This window comes from Carassius carassius, chromosome 1 (genome assembly GCF_963082965.1).
Source record: "Carassius carassius chromosome 1, fCarCar2.1, whole genome shotgun sequence".
In the NCBI taxonomy this organism is placed as follows: Eukaryota; Metazoa; Chordata; class Actinopteri; order Cypriniformes; family Cyprinidae; genus Carassius; species Carassius carassius.
The window spans coordinates 4,758,732-4,778,721 of NC_081755.1; the positions used below are offsets into that span (position 1 = coordinate 4,758,732).

The 19,990-nt window shown below is 44.9% G+C and overlaps 1 protein-coding gene and 7 non-coding genes across 8 annotated transcripts; all 8 read left to right on the top strand.

Annotated features, from left to right (window-relative positions):
* Nucleotides 1–661: 661 nt before the first annotated feature.
* On the top strand, nt 662–735 carry trnan-guu (transfer RNA asparagine (anticodon GUU)). Its single transcript has one exon. It is a non-coding gene; the product is annotated as a tRNA-Asn (tRNA).
* An 807-nt stretch (nt 736–1,542) lies between these two features.
* On the top strand, nt 1,543–1,615 carry trnak-cuu (transfer RNA lysine (anticodon CUU)). The gene has a single exon. It is a non-coding gene; the product is annotated as a tRNA-Lys (tRNA).
* Nucleotides 1,616–1,764: 149 nt separating this feature from the next.
* On the top strand, nt 1,765–1,838 carry trnan-guu (transfer RNA asparagine (anticodon GUU)). Its single transcript has one exon. It is a non-coding gene; the product is annotated as a tRNA-Asn (tRNA).
* Nucleotides 1,839–2,652: 814 nt separating this feature from the next.
* Nucleotides 2,653–2,724, top strand: trnak-cuu (transfer RNA lysine (anticodon CUU)). The gene has a single exon. It is a non-coding gene; the product is annotated as a tRNA-Lys (tRNA).
* A 1,398-nt stretch (nt 2,725–4,122) lies between these two features.
* Nucleotides 4,123–10,177, top strand: LOC132153721 (uncharacterized). The gene is made up of 11 exons (XM_059562701.1): nt 4,123–4,272; nt 4,379–4,465; nt 4,557–4,670; nt 4,830–5,162; nt 5,250–5,722; nt 5,803–6,130; nt 6,246–7,050; nt 7,150–7,359; nt 7,841–8,448; nt 8,994–9,098; nt 9,209–10,177. Exons 1-11 carry the CDS (start codon nt 4,123–4,125, stop codon nt 10,175–10,177), a joined length of 4,182 nt encoding a protein of 1,393 aa, XP_059418684.1.
* Nucleotides 10,178–12,710: 2,533 nt separating this feature from the next.
* Nucleotides 12,711–12,784, top strand: trnan-guu (transfer RNA asparagine (anticodon GUU)). The gene has a single exon. It is a non-coding gene; the product is annotated as a tRNA-Asn (tRNA).
* Nucleotides 12,785–13,598: 814 nt separating this feature from the next.
* Nucleotides 13,599–13,671, top strand: trnak-cuu (transfer RNA lysine (anticodon CUU)). The gene has a single exon. It is a non-coding gene; the product is annotated as a tRNA-Lys (tRNA).
* A 149-nt stretch (nt 13,672–13,820) lies between these two features.
* On the top strand, nt 13,821–13,894 carry trnan-guu (transfer RNA asparagine (anticodon GUU)). The gene has a single exon. It is a non-coding gene; the product is annotated as a tRNA-Asn (tRNA).
* Nucleotides 13,895–19,990: the final 6,096 nt, after the last annotated feature.

The following is a 19,990-nucleotide window of genomic DNA, read 5'->3' on the forward strand; positions in this document are numbered from 1 at the left end:
CCGAATTAATAGCCTTTCAGGCTGTTGGACAAGAGCTCTGCTCGTTCAATCTGTATTGCCCAGCAACAGGCATGGCTAAAACAAACAGAGAACAGTCTAAGCCAGGGGTGTCCAAACTCTGTCCTGGAGGGCCCCTGTCAGGTAGAGTTTCGCTCCAGCCAGCTCCATCAGACCTGCCTGGAAGTTTCTAGTCTCCGTGGTGAGAGCGGGATCAGCAGCTTAAGGTGTGTTTCTTTGTGCTTGGAGCCAAGCTCGGCAGGACAAGGAACCTCCAGGATAGAGTAGGGACACCCGTGCTCTAAGCCTACCGCTAGGCTTTACCCCAACCTTACCCGCGGGATGTTTTGTCAGCCTGTGCGAGAAGCGAGGCTCCGTTTTGCGCATGAAATGTTTGGCACTTATCAAAACAGCAGTCAGCCTTGATCATTTGACTACATTCGTACGGCTAGCTCAGTCGGTAGAACATGAGATTCTTAATCTCAGGGTCGTGGGTTTAGCCACACGTTGGGCGTGCCCCTATAGCTCTCTCTCGCCCCTCCCAACGGGTGTCATTCTCTTGAACTCAGATTGCTTACGCAGGACTAGTTTTGCAGTTAACCTGTGAGACGCGCCCAGCTTCAAATTGTTTTGTGACCGTTACCCACAGGAGCAGACACCGCCAGTCTCTGTGGCGCAATAGGCTAGCGCGTTCGGCTGTTAACCGAAAGGATGGTGGTTCAAGCCCACCCAGGGACGAAAGAAGCTTTTCACAGCCATGTCGGCAAGCACAGAATTTAGCACACGCTGACGCATGCGTGGAGCAGCGTTCGTAGCCCCTTTTGAGAGTGAACAGCTTTGCGAGTCGTCTTGTGTTAAAAGAAGACAAAGGGTTTTAAGTGAATGTTTGTGTCAGCTTAAGTTTGCTGTGGCGTGTACGCGGAGTGTTCATGTTTTGTTTTCCGGGTGGTAGAGGCCTGTGTGTGAAGGGAGGTCCTGATCAAAACTCCCTCTAGGAGCGCCACAAAATGCCACCAAAATGGCTTTCCAGTCGTATGCTGTCGGAGTTTGCAAATGGTATTCACACAGCGAGACAGAACTCCATACCTGGAACGTTTGATGAGTTGGCTGAACTAATAGCCTTTCAGGCTGTTGAACAAGAGCTCTGCTCGTTCAATCTGTATTCCCCAGCAACAGGCATGGCTAAAACAAACAGAGAACACTCTAAGCCAGGGGTGTCCAAACTCTGTCCTGGAGGGCCCTGTCAGGTAGAGTTTCGCTCCAGCCAGCTCCATCAGACCTGCCTGGAAGTTTCTAGTCTACGTGGTGAGAGCGGGATCAGCAGCTTCAGGTGTGTTTCTTTGTGCTTGGAGCCAAGCTCGGCAGGACAAGGAACCTCCAGGATAGAGTTGGGACACCCCTGCTCTAAGCCTACCGCTAGGCTTTACCCCAACCTTACCCGCGAGATGTTTTGTCAGCCTGTGCGAGAAGCGAGGCTCCGTTTTGCGCATGAAATGTTTGGCACTTATCAAAACAGCGGTCAGCCTTGATCATTTGACTACATTCGCCCGGCTAGCTCAGTCGGTAGAGCATGAGACTCTTAATCTCAGGGTCGTTGGTTCGAGCCCCACGTTGGGCGTGACCTTTAGCTCTCTCTCGCCCCTCCCAACGGGTGTCATTCTCTTGACCTCAGTTTGCTGACACAGGACTAGTGCTGCAGTTAACCTGTGAGACGCGGCCAGCTTCAAATTGTTTTGTGACCGTTACCCACAGGAGCAGACACCGCCAGTCTCTGTGGCGCAATAGGCTAGCGCGTTCGGCTGTTAACCGAAAGGATGGTGGTTCAAGCCCACCCAGGGACGAAAGAAGCTTTTCACAGCCATGTCGGCAAGCACAGAATTTAGCACACGTGTCCGCTGACGCATGCGTGGAGCAGCGTCCGTAGCCCCTTTTGAGAGTGAACAGCTTTGCGAGTCGTCTTGTGTTAAAAGAAGACAAAGGGTGTTAAGTGAATGTTTGTGTCAGCTTAAGTCTGCTGTGGCGTGTACGCGGAGTGTTCGTGTTTTGTTTTCCGGGTGGTAGAGGCCTGTGTGTGAAGGGAGGTCCTGATCAAAACTCCCTCTAGGAGCGCCACAAAATGCCACCAAAATGGCTTTTCAGTCGTATGCTGTCGGAGTTTGCAAATGGTATTCACACAGCGAGACAGAACTCCATACCTGGAACGTTTGATGAGTTGGCTGAACTAATAGCCTTTCAGGCTGTTGAACAAGAGCTCTGCTCGTTCAATCTGTATTCCCCAGCAACAGGCATGGCTAAAACAAACAGAGAACACTCTAAGCCAGGGGTGTCCAAATTCTGTCCTGGAGGGCCCCTGTCAGGTAGAGTTTCGCTCCAGCCAGCTCCATCAGACCTGCCTGGAAGTTTCTAGTCTACGTGGTGAGAGCGGGATCAGCAGCTTCAGGTGTGTTTCTTTGTGCTTGGAGCCAAGCTCGGCAGGACAAGGAACCTCCAGGATAGAGTTGGGACACCCCTGCTCTAAGCCTACCTCTAGGCTTTACCCCAACCTTACCCGCGAGATGTTTTGTCAGCCTGTGCGAGAAGCGAGGCTCCGTTTTGCGCATTAAATGTTTGGCACTTATCAAAAGAGCGGTCAGCCTTGATTATTTGACTACATTCGCCCGGCTAGCTCAGTCGGTAGAGCATGAGACTCTTAATCTCAGGGCGTGGGTTCGAGCCCCATGTTGGGCGTGCCCTTTAGCTCTCTCTCGCCCCTCCCAACGGGTGTCATTCTCTTGACCTCAGTTTGCTGACACAGGACTAGTGCTGCAGTTAACCTGTGAGACGCGGCCAGCTTCAAATTGTTTTGTGACCGTTACCCATAGGAGCATACACCGCCAGTCTCTGTGGCGCTACCTGGATCAGGATCGGCTGTCATTGTCGGATTGGAAGAGAGCCAATCGCTGAGCTCGCTCGCCAATGTGCGGTTTCAGGCACCATTCGCTGTGCGCGCTCTCCAAAGTGAGCTATGAGAGCCAATCGGTGCTCTGTGAGATTGGATGACGACACTGGTGACGGAGTCTATTCTGACGAGCGCGCAATACAAAATTATCAACGAGCAATTTGATAGATAGTACTTCTTCTCATCGAACAATGTAAGTAATATTTTTTCTTTGTTTCTGTTTACAGTGTGCTTAATTGGTCGTTGTGGTGGGCGATATGACGGCTTATATCTTAACGATGATATAACGAGTTGACCGTTAGGGATTTTGTTTAATCGTTTATTTCGCTGTATGTATTATTACCGCTTACAGTTATTGACACATAATGTAAGAGTGAATGTGTATTAATGAATACAAATAAAGAACGGAATATGCTTGATGTCAAATAAAGTTATTAAGCGCAGTATGCAGAGAATAAGAACAAAGAGGCGGTCTGTCATTCATTCAAAACAAAGAAGAATACAAATAAAAACACTCACTGCTTTAAAAAGGAACAGTTCATATCTGAGAGAGTGAAGACTATGCAGTGTTTAAATTTTATATTTTATGCAATTTCTCTAGTATTTCTTATTGTTGTATTATTATTACTAATGTATTTGTTACTAATGTATTTGTCCTCTTGTTTGCAATTGTCGTCTTTTTCTATTTAAATAAAAATCAAATAACAAAAATAACTATATTAAGATAGTAGCTGTTGTGAAATAATTTCTTAAATTTTCCTAGTATTTGAGTGTCTCTTTTTTACAATGACTAATGCTAACCTAACATTACATACATTTATTTATTTATTTTAAATAAGAATTATGAATGAAATCCATGTTTTTTTCATTTTGTGTGTAGATGAACAAGAAGTTTTTCTTATTACATTGTTGTATTATTATTATTACTACTGTATTTGTTACTTATGTATTTGTCCTATTGTTTGTAATTTACTTCTTTGTTCTCATTTAAATTATAATCAATTAACAAAAATAACTATATTGAGATATGTAGCTGTTGTGAAATAATTTCTCAAATCCTGAAGTTAGATTTAGGTCTTATTGCACACCCTTAATTTTTCCAAGTATTCGAGTCTCTCTTTTTAACAATCACTAATGCTAACCTAACATTTAAATAGGAATTATGAATGAAACCATTTTGTGTGTAGATGAGCACTAAGCCAAAAAGCCACAAGGCCATGGGAGACGGCGAGTGGATGGCCAGGTTGAGGACTTTTGCCCGCTGTGGGGTTTGGCCTTCTGGAGAAGGCAACAGACCAGCCCCAAGGCAACGGAAGTGGTATGACCTCTACCAGAAGGTAAAGCAAAGTTATCATTCATTCATTATATAGTATGTAGTATGCAGATCACCTGACAATAGTTCAGACAAATTAGTAAAGTAAACAATGATGATTATCTTTTCAGATTGAGAAATGCCCCATGCAGGCCCATGGGCAGACCACCCTCTTTGGAGGCTCCATGGCCTGCAATTGTGGATTCCACACTAATAAGGTAATGACATTTGATGTATCATGACATATCTATTAAAATGCTGTTATGCCATTTCACTATATTTTAGGCCCTTCGGTGGTTGTATTAGCAGTCTGCCACTGCCACTCACTCTTCTGCTGCACCTCTTGCTGCTTCCGATACGGCTCCTGAAGCGGCTGCTTCTGCCCAACCCTCATTCCTGAGGCCTCCTCTAAATTTGACTATGGTGAATATTTTCTCTTTAATCAATTTATGCCTAATTAGAATCGTTGTGCATTTGTTTGATAGGACAGATTTATGTATATGTTTGGGCTAGAAAAAATTATGTAATGAACATGCTATATGTAACTTCAATCATTCAATTAACTTTGCTTTTTCTTTTTAGTTCAATAAGTCACGCTTTGGCGGGTCCAAGTCGACGATGCTAAAACCCAACTTAGTGGATCGGAGGACCCCCAGCCCCTCTCCTTCACCCTCTGCATCCTCATCTTCTCTTCCCAGCCCCTCTCCTCCTTCATCCGTGAGGACTCAGGCTATGTCCTCTGTGAGGACTGCCGCCACTCCTCTATCCTCTGTGAGAAGCTCCACCACTTCTGTGTCTTCTGTGAAGACCACCAGTCCCTCTCCTCCATCCTCTGAAGGAACAGCTAGGCCTTCTCCTCCCAGCACCTCTCCCGCTCCATCCTTTGTGATGACCCCCAGCCCATCTCCATCCTCTGTGAGTGCAGCGGTTTCTATTTATAGAACAGGCTATGATATATATTAGTGCAGCCTTTAATGCAATAACAACTTGTCTTCCATACAGGAGGAGCCTGGAGGAGTCCAGCCAGCCACTGGGGCCCCAGCTTCTTTCTGGCTGCCAGGTGAATGGCCCAAGACCATCCCTGTGCAGGACCAGAGGTGGATTGCCAGCACTATTTTCCACGCTGGCAAGCTGCGGCCCGATTTGAAGCTGTGGTATGAGCCGCCTGTCCCAGCTCTCATTTATCACCAGACACCTACACCTGACCGTTTCTTCACCCATCGGTTGATGGTGTGGATGCCCTACCACCTGTGGAAGGTGAATGTTTTCTGTCCAGCTTGTGGCAAGAACCTGACAGGCTATGGTGTCCACAAAAGAGCTCGGAAGGTTCTGGACATCGACAGGTACTACGTGATGGTGACAGAGACACTCAGGTGCACTGTGTGTTCTCTGAACTATCTGTCCACTAGCCAGACTGTCCGGGACCAGCTTGACCTGCCGCACCAGAAAATGTTCCGGCTGATCCTGACCCGCAAGTGAGTAGAGTAGTCTAAAGATGGTTACCGTGAAGACTAATGAACATGTAACTGATCACAGCAACAATGTGCAATTTCAGGTATGCCTGTGACATCCGTGTCATTAGGCTGCTTCGGGACCGGACACTGGGCAACAGCCCAGCTCGTTTGGTGCGGCAGTTAAAAGAGAACCATGGGGAGGAATGGCTAAATCGGTTGGCACACTATCTTGGGGAGTGTGCTGACGTTGTCGATCGACCCAGCCTTTCTCCGGTGGTCTGCCAGGAGCCTCCAGAGCCAATTGAGATCCCCACCAGTCGTTGGCTGCTCTCAGTGTACGGCAGGGATATCCTCTCCAGAATTGGACACATAAAGGCCAGCATCACATCCATCTATGGCAAAATCTTAAAGATGGATTCCACAAAAAAGGTAAAAAATTATTTAACTGTTTTGTAATGTTCATAAATACCGTCTGATAGACATTAATATGATTGTTATTGCTAACGTTACACCACAAATGTCTTGTTACATTTGTAAATTCCAGATCACAAAGAAGCTGGCTGGTCATGGACGGGGGACAGCACTCTGGTTAACCTCAATTGGAAATGAGGTTGGCCAGATAGTGACCAGTGTGCTGTCAGTGCAAGAAGGGCCGGGACTGGACAGGATGGTGACCGGTGTAATGGAGCGGTACCGCCAGGCTGCCATTCCACCACCGGTGCTGCTTTATGTGGACTGTGGCTGCTGTGTGAGTGAGGGAGCAACAAGCAAGCTGCAGACCAGGTTCGGCAAGTGGCCAGACCTTCAGATACGTCTGGACATCTGGCACTTCATGAGGAGGATGGCCGTGGGCTGCACCACCGATGCCCATCCCCTCTACCCCACCTTCATGGGATGCCTGTCTGCCTGCATCTTTGAGTGGGATGCTGGAGACCTCAGCCTTTTGCGGCAGGCAAAGAAAAAACAGCTGATGCAGGAGGGTGTGCCAGCTCTTACTGACATCCTGGTGGACAGGAGCATCAGTAAAAAAGAGCTAAGTCTTTACTGCCGTAGGAGGACACGAGGTGAGGAGGCCACCATCCACCTCATTGAGAGGCTGCTGCAGGAGCTGGGTGGTGCAAATGGGAGGGACCTTATGGGTGTCCCACTGCTGGAAGAGGTGCGCATGGAGCACATCTGGCGTGTGCAGAAACGCCATGTCAAGTGCATCCAGGATGTGCCGGGTGTGCCTCTATACACTGAGGTAGGCACCACCACAAAGGCAGGGGTCACCCTGACTAGATATCGGTGTGCCAGAGGGTCCACATCCCTGGAGTCTTTTCACTGCCACCTAAACAGGTTCATTCCAGGTTGGTGTCTCACATGTAGGATGCTTGAAATAATTTCAATTTCTGTTATTCATATCGCGAGGCTTGTAATTTTTATTGGTATATTTTTTCTCCTTCTAGGAACCAGTGCAAATGCACTGAATTTCCAGCTGTACCTGCTAGAAGGCTTGAATAGGTGGAATCAGGATCGGGCGGCTGCATCAGTGACCAGCAAACCAGCATCCCTTCTCACCTACTCCGGGGATATGGCCCACTGTGTCAACACCAACAGCCTGAAGGTGTTTGGTCGGCCTTTTGTGCCAACTTTCAGGCCACCTGCTGAATACACTGGTATGTCATCCCCTTATATATTTTTTTTAATTATGTTTTTCATTGTTCATTGCTGAATAAACTGTTAAAAAGAACATAGGTTATCTAACATCCTTGCTGAATAACAGTATTAATTTCTTAAAAATACAAAAAAAAAGAACACAAATGTACTAACCCCAAACTTTTTAACGGTACTTTATAATGCTATAATGCATTTCTATTGCTGTTCTTTATTTAACTTTTTTTTCATCAATGAATACTGAAGAAAGTAGCACATATTATATAAAAAGCAGCACAACTGTTTTCAACATTGGTAATAAATCAGTAATGTAATCATGCTGAAAATTCAATCACAGAAATGAATTACATTTTAAGGTATATTCAAATAGAAAACAGCTATTTTAAGCTGTAGTACCATTTCACATTATAAATGTGAAAAACAGTAATGTGAAATTTTTGACAAGTCCTGTATGTTTGTGTGTCCTTATATTTTTTTTCATAGGAGAGCTGCTTGGTGTTGACTACCTGCTGAGTCAGACCGGACAGCCCCTGGCGGTGGACCCTGACTCAGAAGAGACAGAGAACATGCTGGAGGATGTGGATGAAGGCGAGGATGAAGAAGATGAGGGCTTCGGGGAAGACCATGACATTACTGTGTCAAGTCTTACCGATGACCCAAGCTTCTCTGTCTCCTCCCATTTTCTGCCCTCCTCTGAGTCTCTCTCCTCCACCCAGCCTGCTGCCTCCTCCACCCTGGCTGCTGCCTCCACCCTGCCTGCTGCTTCCTCCACCCAGCCTGCTGCCTCCTCCACCCTGGCTGCTGCCTCCACCCTGCCTGCTGCTTCCTCCACACTGCCTGCTGCCTCCTCCACCCTGGCTGCTGCCTCCACCCTGCCTGCTGCTTCCTCCACACTGCCTGCTGCCTCCTCCACCCTGGCTGCTGCCTCCACCCTGCCTGCTGCTTCCTCCACCCAGCCTGCTGCCTCCTCCACCCTGGCTGCTGCTTCCTCCACCCAGCCTGCTGCCTCCTCCACCCTGGCTGCTGCCTCCTCCACCCAGCCTGCTGCCTCCTCCACACCAGGTGCATCAGCATCTCCTGATGAGTCTGTGGTATGTAAATACCTTGTTATATGTGCATTCATACTGATTTATATATGTGACTGGATTGCTCATGACATCATAAGTAAACAATGCCACAATTCCCTAATATTCAGTCACATTATTTCGAACAGGAAATGATCTGATTTTACTGAATCAACGTATTTATATTTTGCTGAAAAAATAAAGGAGCAGTGAATATTAGTTTTGTATTACAAATATCAAAATGATTCTTATAACATCTGAGTACAGATTGTTTTGTAAGACATACACATAAAACTTAACTTGCCATATTCAGTTATTCACTGTTTTTATGTAATATTGTTGAAATTCATAACTTAACTTTAAATGCAAACTGTTATGTTTGGAAAACCCCATAGAATTTGAGCTGACCTGTAGCTTTTTAAAAATTTTCTGAGATTTCTAGGAGTCTGAAGTTTACGCTTCTCAACAAAAAGAAATATGTATATATGTATTTGTTTTTTTTCCCCCACTTAACCGTCCTCGTAATGTTGCTCATTTTGATTTTTTGTTTTGTTTTGCTTGTATTTTTTCAGGCATTGGATAGTGTTGGTCTGCCAGGCATGGACAGAGTCGACAGCCTGGCAGAGTATCTGGTGGAGCTTAGGGACCAGCCCTCTCTGGTCCTCACCAACCAGCAGGTATGGAACATTCAATTTTCTCTACTTTCCCTCCTTGACCTGTTAAATGTTAACACTTGCACATGTTTTGTTTTCTCATTTGCCATGTATTATCTGTTCTCTCTGCATAGGTGAGCAATATAGTTGCTCTTTGGCAGAACCTGCTTGATTTTGATAGGCAAAGGGTGGTGTTTGCTGCCAGACACCAGAGCAGGCTGGACACAGGGAGGTTCAGGTCCCCCAAGAAGAGGCAGGAGTTCACTCCAGGGGTGGAAAGTATGAAGAGGCACGCACTCACCACCACAGCACCACTTGCCCAGTGGCCAGATTGTTGTCGCCTGATAGAGACCATTTTTGTGAAGCTCTGTGCCATCCATAAAAGTCCTAAAAAGAAGGGGACAAGCACCGTGTCCAGGTGGGTCCTCATCTTGGAGGACTACAAGAAAATCAGGCAGCGCATTCTGGCCAATGCTGCTGTTATGCAGCAGACCACCCTGCAGCTGGTGGATGTAAGTCACACAACACTGGTTCAGTGGCACAATAAGAGAGTGAAAAGGCAGGACAGTGCAGTATTAATGCAAGGGCTGCAACTGCCTAGCCGCTTGTCTGTGGCGGCTGACCCTCTACTACCTGCCAATGTGCGTCCCCCGTCTGCACCCCCCCAACCAGGCCAAGCTCACCAATACCACCTGCCCAGTAGCACCGTGGGCCAGGCACAAACAAAGAGGAAGAGGAAAGTACCTCTAGCCCCAGTGGTTCTGTCACCACCAGCTGAGAGACCTCAAACCCAGCGGCAACTCTTTCCTGCTCCACCCCCAGGTGCTCAACTGGTGTGGCTGACGCCAATGGCCTCACAGGGATTTACAGGGCCATTCCTAGTTGCTGCTCCACAGGCTCATATGACCAGCCTCTCTTCTGCCCCTCCTGCTGCCCCAGTACGAAAGCTGACACGCAAAGTACAGCACAACACGTGCAAAAAATGCGGGCAGTTCAGGACAGCGGAGACTGGGCATAGCCAATACAAGGGAATTATTTACTGCCCCTCTGTAGAGACTGTGCCAAAGGAGCAGTGGTTGGAGGATATAAAAAAAACTAAATGAAAAAAAAAGAGAGAAACTGATCTTTGATTTTAAGATTTATATATGTATATAGTTCTTTTCCCATTTATTTAAATTTTTTTTAAACAAAGCCATTGACGTGGAAAGTTTTATTACGTTTTATTTATGTATATAGTTTTTTTTGTGCTTTTGCACTTTCAAAGAATGCACAAGAGTAGTCATTAATATTTTAAAGATATATATATGTATATATTTCTTTTACCATTTTTTTGTTTGTTGTTCTTTGCGCAAAGCCATTGACGTGGAAAGTTTTATTACGTTTTATTTGTGTATAGTTTTTTTTTTGTGCTTTAGCACTTTCAAAGAATGCACAAGAGTAGTAATTAATATTTTAAAGATTTATATATGTATATAGTTCCTTTCCCAATAGGTTTTTTTTTTTTGTACAAGAGACATGGGAACTTGAGTTTTATTTGTTTAATGTAAAAGAGCCATTGACATTTGGAAAGTTTTATTACATTTTATTTATGTGTATAGTTTTTTTTTTGTTCTTTTGCACTTTCAAAGAATGCACAAGAGTCATTCATATTTTAAAGATTTAATGTGTATTGTTTGTATTTGTGTTCTCTGTTATTTTGCACTCAGTCTAAACAAGAGCCATGTACATTTTAAAGTTTTATATTTGTAATGGTCTGTGCTCTCCGTACTTTTGCACTTGCAATGAATGCACAAGAGTCTTAAATATTATTTTATTTGTATTTATATTCTATTTATCTGTTTTCTGTTCTTTTGCATATGCAACATAATAACTTAAAGAATAAAAATGTGAATAATTCAAGGAATTACAATAATTGGCTATGACTAATTGAAAAATAAAAGTTTTGTCATGATTAACAAATATTTTGAATGTTTTATTTTATACAGTATCATTGAAAGGTTATAGGCACTTTGAAAATGTTGAGAAATTTGAGGATTCTTTCAGAAATAAATTTTCTTTTTTTTACTTTTTTAGAAAATAAATGCAGCAGAAATATATTCAAACTAAGTGTGCCAAAGCTCAGAACTGTGAATAAAATATCAACAATCAGTAATATAGAATTAATAAAATGCTCATTTGTCATTTCAGAACTAATTTCATTAATGTGGATATACTTTGTGTGACTTTTACTGACGAAAAATGGCAATTTACAGCATTAAATAACAACTTCAATTTCTGGCAACAGTGGGATTCGAACCGGCGACCTTGTGATCAACCTTTCTTCCATTGAGATGTATAGGAAAATAGGGGAAAAAATGTTTTAAAAATAATTTATTGCAAGCATACACTTCCTAAAACATTACTTCGGAGGGTAGAGGCATAAACTTCCCTTTCCTTTCTTTTCTCCTCATTTTTTCCCCTTTTTCTCTCATTTTTTCCTCTTTTTCTCCTTCCTTTTCTTCCCCCCCCTTAACAGACTATTGTTCCCCAGCTTTGGCGCAATAGGCTAGCGCGTTCGGCTGTTAACCGAAAGGATGGTGGTTCGAGCCCACCCAGGGACGAAGGAAGCTTTTCACAGCCTTGTCGGCAAGAACAGAATTTAGCACACGTGTCCGCTGACGCATGCGTGGAGCAGCGTCCGTAGCCCCTTTTGAGAGTGAACAGCTTTGCGAGTCGTCTTGTGTTAAAGGAAGACTAAGGGTGATAAGTGAATGTTTGTGTCAGCTCAAGTTTGCTGTGGCGTGTACGCGGAGTGTTCGTGTTTTTTTTTCCGGGTGGTAGAGGCCTGTGTGTGAAGGGAGGTCCTGATCAAAACTCTCTCTAAGAGCGCCACAAAATGCCACCAAAATGGCTTTCCAGTCATATGCTTTCGGAGTTTGCAAACGGTATTCACACAGCGAGACAGAACTCCATACCTGGAACGTTTGATGAGTTGGCCGAATTAATAGCCTTTCAGGCTGTTGGACAAGAGCTCTGCTCGTTCAATCTGTATTGCCCAGCAACAGGCATGGCTAAAACAAACAGAGAACAGTCTAAGCCAGGGGTGTCCAAACTCTGTCCTGGAGGGCCCCTGTCAGGTAGAGTTTCGCTCCAGCCAGCTCCATCAGACCTGCCTGGAAGTTTCTAGTCTCCGTGGTGAGAGCGGGATCAGCAGCTTAAGGTGTGTTTCTTTGTGCTTGGAGCCAAGCTCGGCAGGACAAGGAAACTCCAGGATAGAGTAGGGACACCCGTGCTCTAAGCCTACCGATAGGCTTTACCCCAACCTTACCTGCGGGATGTTTTGTCAGCCTGTGCGAGAAGCGAGGCTCCGTTTTGCGCATGAAATGTTTGGCACTTATCAAAACAGCAGTCAGCCTTGATCATTTGACTACATTCGTACGGCTAGCTCAGTCGGTAGAACATGAGATTCTTAATCTCAGGGTCGTGGGTTTAGCCACACGTTGGGCGTGCCCCTATAGCTCTCTCTCGCCCCTCCCAACGGGTGTCATTCTCTTGAACTCAGATTGCTTACGCAGGACTAGTTTTGCAGTTAACCTGTGAGACGCGCCCAGCTTCAAATTGTTTTGTGACCGTTACCCACAGGAGCAGACACCGCCAGTCTCTGTGGCGCAATAGGCTAGCGCGTTCGGCTGTTAACCGAAAGGATGGTGGTTCAAGCCCACCCAGGGACGAAAGAAGCTTTTCATAGCCATGTCGGCAAGCACAGAATTTAGCACACGTGTCCGCTGACGCATGCTTGGAGCAGCGTTCGTAGCCCCTTTTGAGAGTGAACAGCTTTGCGAGTCGTCTTGTGTTAAAAGAAGACAAAGGGTTTTAAGTGAATGTTTGTGTCAGCTTAAGTTTGCTGTGGCGTGTACGCGGAGTGTTCATGTTTTGTTTTCCGGGTGGTAGAGGCCTGTGTGTGAAGGGAGGTCCTGATCAAAACTCCCTCTAGGAGCGCCACAAAATGCCACCAAAATGGCTTTCCAGTCGTATGCTGTCGGAGTTTGCAAATGGTATTCACACAGCGAGACAGAACTCCATACCTGGAACGTTTGATGAGTTGGCTGAACTAATAGCCTTTCAGGCTGTTGAACAAGAGCTCTGCTCGTTCAATCTGTATTCCCCAGCAACAGGCATGGCTAAAACAAACAGAGAACACTCTAAGCCAGGGGTGTCCAAACTCTGTCCTGGAGGGCCCCTGTCAGGTAGAGTTTCGCTCCAGCCAGCTCCATCAGACCTGCCTGGAAGTTTCTAGTCTACGTGGTGAGAGCGGGATCAGCAGCTTCAGGTGTGTTTCTTTGTGCTTGGAGCCAAGCTCGGCAGGACAAGGAACCTCCAGGATAGAGTTGGGACACCCCTGCTCTAAGCCTACCGCTAGGCTTTACCCCAACCTTACCCGCGAGATGTTTTGTCAGCCTGTGCGAGAAGCGAGGCTCCGTTTTGCGCATGAAATGTTTGGCACTTATCAAAACAGCGGTCAGCCTTGATCATTTGACTACATTCGCCCGGCTAGCTCAGTCGGTAGAGCATGAGACTCTTAATCTCAGGGTCGTGGGTTCGAGCCCCACGTTGGGCGTGACCTTTAGCTCTCTCTCGCCCCTCCCAACGGGTGTCATTCTCTTGACCTCAGTTTGCTGACACAGGACTAGTGCTGCAGTTAACCTGTGAGACGCGGCCAGCTTCAAATTGTTTTGTGACCGTTACCCATAGGAGCATACACCGCCAGTCTCTGTGGCGCAATAGGCTAGCGCGTTCGGCTGTTAACCGAAAGGATGGTGGTTCGAGCCCACCCAGGGACGAAGGAAGCTTTTCACAGCCTTGTCGGCAAGAACAGAATTTAGCACACGTGTCCGCTGACGCATGCGTGGAGCAGCGTCCGTAGCCCCTTTTGAGAGTGAACAGCTTTGCGAGTCGTCTTGTGTTAAAAGAAGACAAAGGGTGCTAAGTGAATGTTTGTGTCAGCTCAAGTTTGCTGTGGCGTGTACGCTGAGTGTTCGTGTTTTGTTTTCCGGGTGGTAGAGGCCTGTGTGTGAAGGGAGGTCCTGATCAAAACTCTCTCTAAGAGCGCCACAAAATGCCACAAAAATGGCTTTCCAGTCATATGCTGTCGGAGTTTGCAAACGGTATTCACACAGCGAGACAGAACTCCATACCTGGAACGTTTGATGAGTTGGCTGAACTAATAGCCTTTCAGGCTGTTGAACAAGAGCTCTGCTCGTTCAATCTGTATTCCCCAGCAACAGGCATGGCTAAAACAAACAGAGAACACTCTAAGCCAGGGGTGTCCAAACTCTGTCCTGGAGGGCCCCTGTCAGGTAGAGTTTCGCTCCAGCCAGCTCCATCAGACCTGCCTGGAAGTTTCTAGTGTACGTGGTGAGAGCGGGATCAGCAGCTTCAGGTGTGTTTCTTTGTGCTTGGAGCCAAGCTCGGCAGGACAAGGAACCTCCAGGATAGAGTTGGGACACCCCTGCTCTAAGCCTACCGCTAGGCTTTACCCCAACCTTACCCGCGAGATGTTTTGTCAGCCTGTGCGAGAAGCGAGGCTCTGTTTTGCGCATGAAATGTTTGGCACTTATCAAAACAGCGGTCAGCCTTGATCATTTGACTACATTCGCCCGGCTAGCGGTGCCGGGAGACAGTTCGTCTGTCTAATTTCGACAAATCACGTCTCTGCATGTCCATCTTTTGCAGCCCATCAGATCTCAGCATTTCCATCTTTTACATTTTACGACAGCCAATCAGGTCTCTGCATGTCCATCTTTTACATTTTAAGACAGCCAATCACCGTGGCCCTTTCCATCATTGGCGGAGCATGCGCATAAGTCCACAGTTATCGCTCACAGCGAATCAATAAATACTATTTTTATTTATAGAGTTATTTTTGGAAATATATATATATATTTAAAATAAACTTTTAACTACGTTACATTGTTTTAGGTAAGACGTTGACGGTGACACTGAGGTAAGATTTATCTATTTAATTAACTATATTTAATTAATAGTTTTTTCTTAAATAAACTTGTAACTTACAACATTGTCAGATTGTGTTAGGTAAGACGTCGACGTTGTTGCTTTGTTTAGTCTGCTAACGTTAACTAACTTAGCTAAGAATGAATGAATGAATGAATGAATGAATGGAGTAATGTTAGCATTAACGTTAACTTAGCTGAAACGTATTTTCGACAGAGAGAAACGAATGGTTTACATTGTTATAACATTGGTACTACACCTGATATTGTGTCCACTTTTAACACAGACAATGATTTAATATGAATGAATGAGTTTTGTGTTGTATTCAGGTGTTGCACCTGTTATAACAGGAGACTTTGTGTTTACCAACTGATAATAATCTTAATATGATTGTATGCTACTAAATGTGACTGCTACTACTATGTATTAATATATTATACACTGAGGTACTATGTATTAATATATAATACACTGAGGTACTAACTATGTATTAATATATTATACACTGAGGTACTATGTATTAATATATAGTACACTGAGGTACTAACTATGTATTCATATATAATACACTGAGGTACTATGTATTAATATATTATACACTGAGGTACTATGTACTAATATATAATACACTGAGGTACTATGTATTCATATATAATACACTGAGGTACTATGTATTCATATATTATATGTATTACAGAAATATATAATACACCGAGGTACTATGTATTAATATAGTATACACTGAGGTACTATGTATTAATAAATTATACACTGGCTAAAAATAGCTAGCCTATCATATAACGTTAGATTATACCTCGTACCGCTATATGGCTGAATTATGCATAATGTTAATTAGCCTATAGTATTGGGCACCAGTTTTTACCTGAGGTAAAATAATTTTGTCTGTTCATTGTCTGTTCATTGCATCTGTAATTCAATACATAGGCATAAAACTGTGCCTTTATTAACATTAACATGACGTTTTATGACGTAATATGGGGCTTGTGTTGTTTAAGTGAGCTATAATCGATAATAATCATAATGTGGGCTAATTGTAAGCCTATGTAATCGAAATGGTATGTAATAATCTGATTTTTATTCATCAGAAATATTAAGGGTGACACAATGAATGTCTTTCAAATAGCATAGCACAAAAAAAGTAATGTAAGGTTATTGATCTTATCTAAAGGAACAAGCGCCAACAGCTTAAATTTCCAGCTGTACCTCCTGGAAGGTCTGAACAGGTGGAATCAGGACCGTAAAATGGCATCTCTGGCAGGCACACCTCCCTCCCTGTTAAGCTACTCCGGGGACCTGGTGCACTGTGTCAACACCCACAGTGTTAAGGTACTTGGAAGACAGCTTGTACCATCTTTTCAGCCACCATCTGTCTATACTGGTGAGTTTTAGCTTTAAATTGCTTTTTATATTGCATAAAAATAGAATATTTATATTAATTTTCTGAAAACTGATTTCCCTCTACTGTGTTCTCCTGTCTGTCCCAGGTGAACTCATAGGTATAGATTACCTGTACCGTCAAACAGGGCAGGCCATGCAGGACGTGGATCCTGACTCTGAGGCGACAGAACAGATGTTGGAGGATGTGGGCACGGAGGAGGAGTTGGAGGATGAGGGATTCGGAGATGTCAGTTTGGACCTTAACCTGGATCCCACTATTGAGGTGCTGGACCTGTCCCCTGGCTCATCACCCACCACGACCAGCGTAGCCAGCACTCCTGCCTCTGTCCAGACTGGGTCTGCTAACACCACCACAGCAGCACCTAATCAACAACTGGTAACTATTCTTAATAATAACAGTACAAGTAGTATTATTTGTATTGCACTATTATATATATAATATATAATAGTATATATTATATATATAATATAATATATATATATTATATATATAATATATAATATACTTTATTTGTATAGCGCAATGAAAAGAGAAATAGAAACAAACTAAATACATTAATACAATCTAAAGAGTAAATAGATTAATAAAAAAGCAAAGTAAAAAAGATAGATTAAATTCCATAAACATGTTTTTTCCCCCCTTTTTTCCAGTCTTTCAACTGGATGACCAGGGTTCCCTCTGGTCCATCTGCCACGACCACCTACGCCGCCTCTGGTCCATCCTCTGCCACAACCACCCACACCGCCTCTGGTCCATCCGCCACGACCACCTACGCCGCCTCTGGTCCATCCGCCACAACCACCTACGCCGCCTCTGGTCCATCCTCTGCTACAACCACCCACACCGCCTCTGGTCCATCCGCCACGACCACCTACGCCGCCTCTGGTCCATCCGCCACAACCACCTACGCCGCCTCTGGTCCATCCTCTGCCACAACCACCCACACCGCCTCTGGTCCATCCGCCACGACCACCTACGCCGCCTCTGGTCCATCCGCCACAACCACCTACGCCGCCTCTGGTCCATCCGCCACGACCACCTACGCCGCCTCTGGTCCATCCGCCACAACCACCAACGCCGCCTCTGGTCCATCCTCTGCCACGACCACCCACGCCTCCATCCTTCCTCTCCCGACCACTCTCACTGTCGCTGTCGCTGTCGCTGCAGCCACTGCTCCTCCAGCAGTGCAACCAGTGCCTGAGCAACCGCTGGTAAGACTTTTTGTGACAAGTACATTGTGATGGTTGTGTAATATTGTAATATTGTATCTTTTTAACATTGATTTACTCTTATATTTTACCAGGCTGTGGATGAGCGCAGTGTACCAGGGATAGAGAAAGTGGACAACCTGGCAGGCTACTTGGTGGGGCTTAGGGTGGAAACTGGGCAAACTCTGAGCCACCAGCAGGCCAGTACCATCATTGTCCTATGGCAAAGCCTGCTTCCGTATGACCAGCAGAGAGTGGCGTACGCTGCCCGGCACCAGGTGCGTCTTACAACAGGACGCTTCAGGTGCTCAAAAACCAAGCCTGAATTCACGCCTGGTGTGGACAGCATGACCCGTTGTGTCCTTGGGTCAACAGGATCCCCTGCCCAGTGGCCAGACTGTTGCCGCCTGGTAGAGTCTATCTTTGTTAAACTGTGTGATATTCACAGGAGCCCCAAAAAATTGGGAAATCATGCCGTAACAAGATGGACTCTAATTCTGAGGGACTACAGTAAGATCCGGCAGCTGGTCCTGGGCAATGGGACTGTGATGGAGAATACCACCCTGCAATTGTTTGAGGTGAATCAAACAACCTTAACTCAGTGGCACAACAAGCGGCTGAAGAGGCAAGAATGTGCCATCCTGCTTCAGGGTGTTAACTTGCCAGCCCCCATTCCTATTGCTGCTAGGCCTCTCCCACCTGGACAGATTCGCCCCACTGCAGCACCCCTACAGCCTGGTCCCCAACACCGCTACCACTTGCCTGAAAGCACAGTGGGAAAGGCAGTGGACAAGCGAAAGTCTGCAGTTCCAGCTACGCACCCCCCTCCTCCAAAAGTTTTCCAGCCAAGGCAGTTGTTCCCTGCTGATTCTGCCCCTTTACCTGTTGTCCCCAACCCCAGTCCTGCATTTGCCCCCATTGTCCAAACACCTGTTTCTGCTCCTTCACCTGTCATCCCCAACCCCAGTCCTGCCTTTGGCCCGTTTGTGTTTTTGTGTCCAGCTCCAGTTCCTGCCGTCCGGCAGATTGCTCCTGCTGGCCCCATTCCCTCCCCACCACCTGCTCGGAGGCCCTACGTCCGCACTGTGGACAAAAACAAGTGCAGTGTGTGCCACCAGCCCCGCAACAAAGATACTGGCCACAGCCAGTATTATGGCCACATTTACTGTCCCCAGACTGCTGTTATGCCACTTGACCAGTGGATGGAGGAGATGAAGAAGAAGAGGGCAGATAAAAAAAAAATAATTTGTTTATTTCAAAATGCTACATGTGTGTGTGCGTGTGTGTGTACGCCTCCGTTAGGGTCATTTGTTCACCCTCCATGAAGCTAATTTGTTCATTTGCTTTTTAAATTTGTTCATTTACCCCATATGAGACTATGTAAGCTTAAAGCTTTTTTGTTTGTATATAGTCCACAACCTGTTATATACTGTGTGTGTGTGTGTGTGTGTGTGTGTGTGTGTGTGTGTGTGTGTGTGTGTGTGTGTGTGTGTGTGTGTGTGTGTGTGTGTGCGTGCGTGCGCGCGTGTGTATGCTTGTGAGGGTGTGTTTATGTGAGAGAGAAGGAGGTGTTTGTAAATAAAAAAATAAAAAGAACTTTATTTCTACAACAGTATCCTTTGGCTTTTTTCTATCAAACCTATCTGGAAAACTTTTTACAAACTCACACAGATATTAAAATTACAAGAAAGGGACATAATGGTATTCCAGACAGATCCACAGGGTGTGAGAAGTGAGTGTCAGAAACATTTCTTTGATATAAAGGTTTATTATTATTATAAGCAGTAATAGTATCACATTCTTATTTTTATTCTTATTGCATCAAAGCATTAAAATTACAAGAAAGGGACAGAACTGTATAGCAGACAGGTCCACGGGATGTGAGAAGTGATTGGTAGAAACATTTCTTTGATATAAAGGTTTATTATTATTTATTATATGCAGTAGTAGTATCAAATTCTTATTTTAATTATTTGTATTGCAACAAAGCATTAAAATTACAAGAAAGGGACAGAATTGTAAAAACAATAAAATAAACATATGAAACCATTTGAAATTCCATATCATCATATGATATCGCAATATGATATATATGACCTTGGATAGATATGATATGACCTTGGATTCACAATCGAATTTCATCATAGAACGAATTAGATTGACAGATCCTTCTTGGCCAATGACGATACCACAATAATGTAAAGACCAATCGCGAATCAGCATTCATACTGTGGCGCGCAATTTGATACAGAGCATCTTCAACAGTAAGCAAAAATAAATATAGTTCAGTTAGAAAA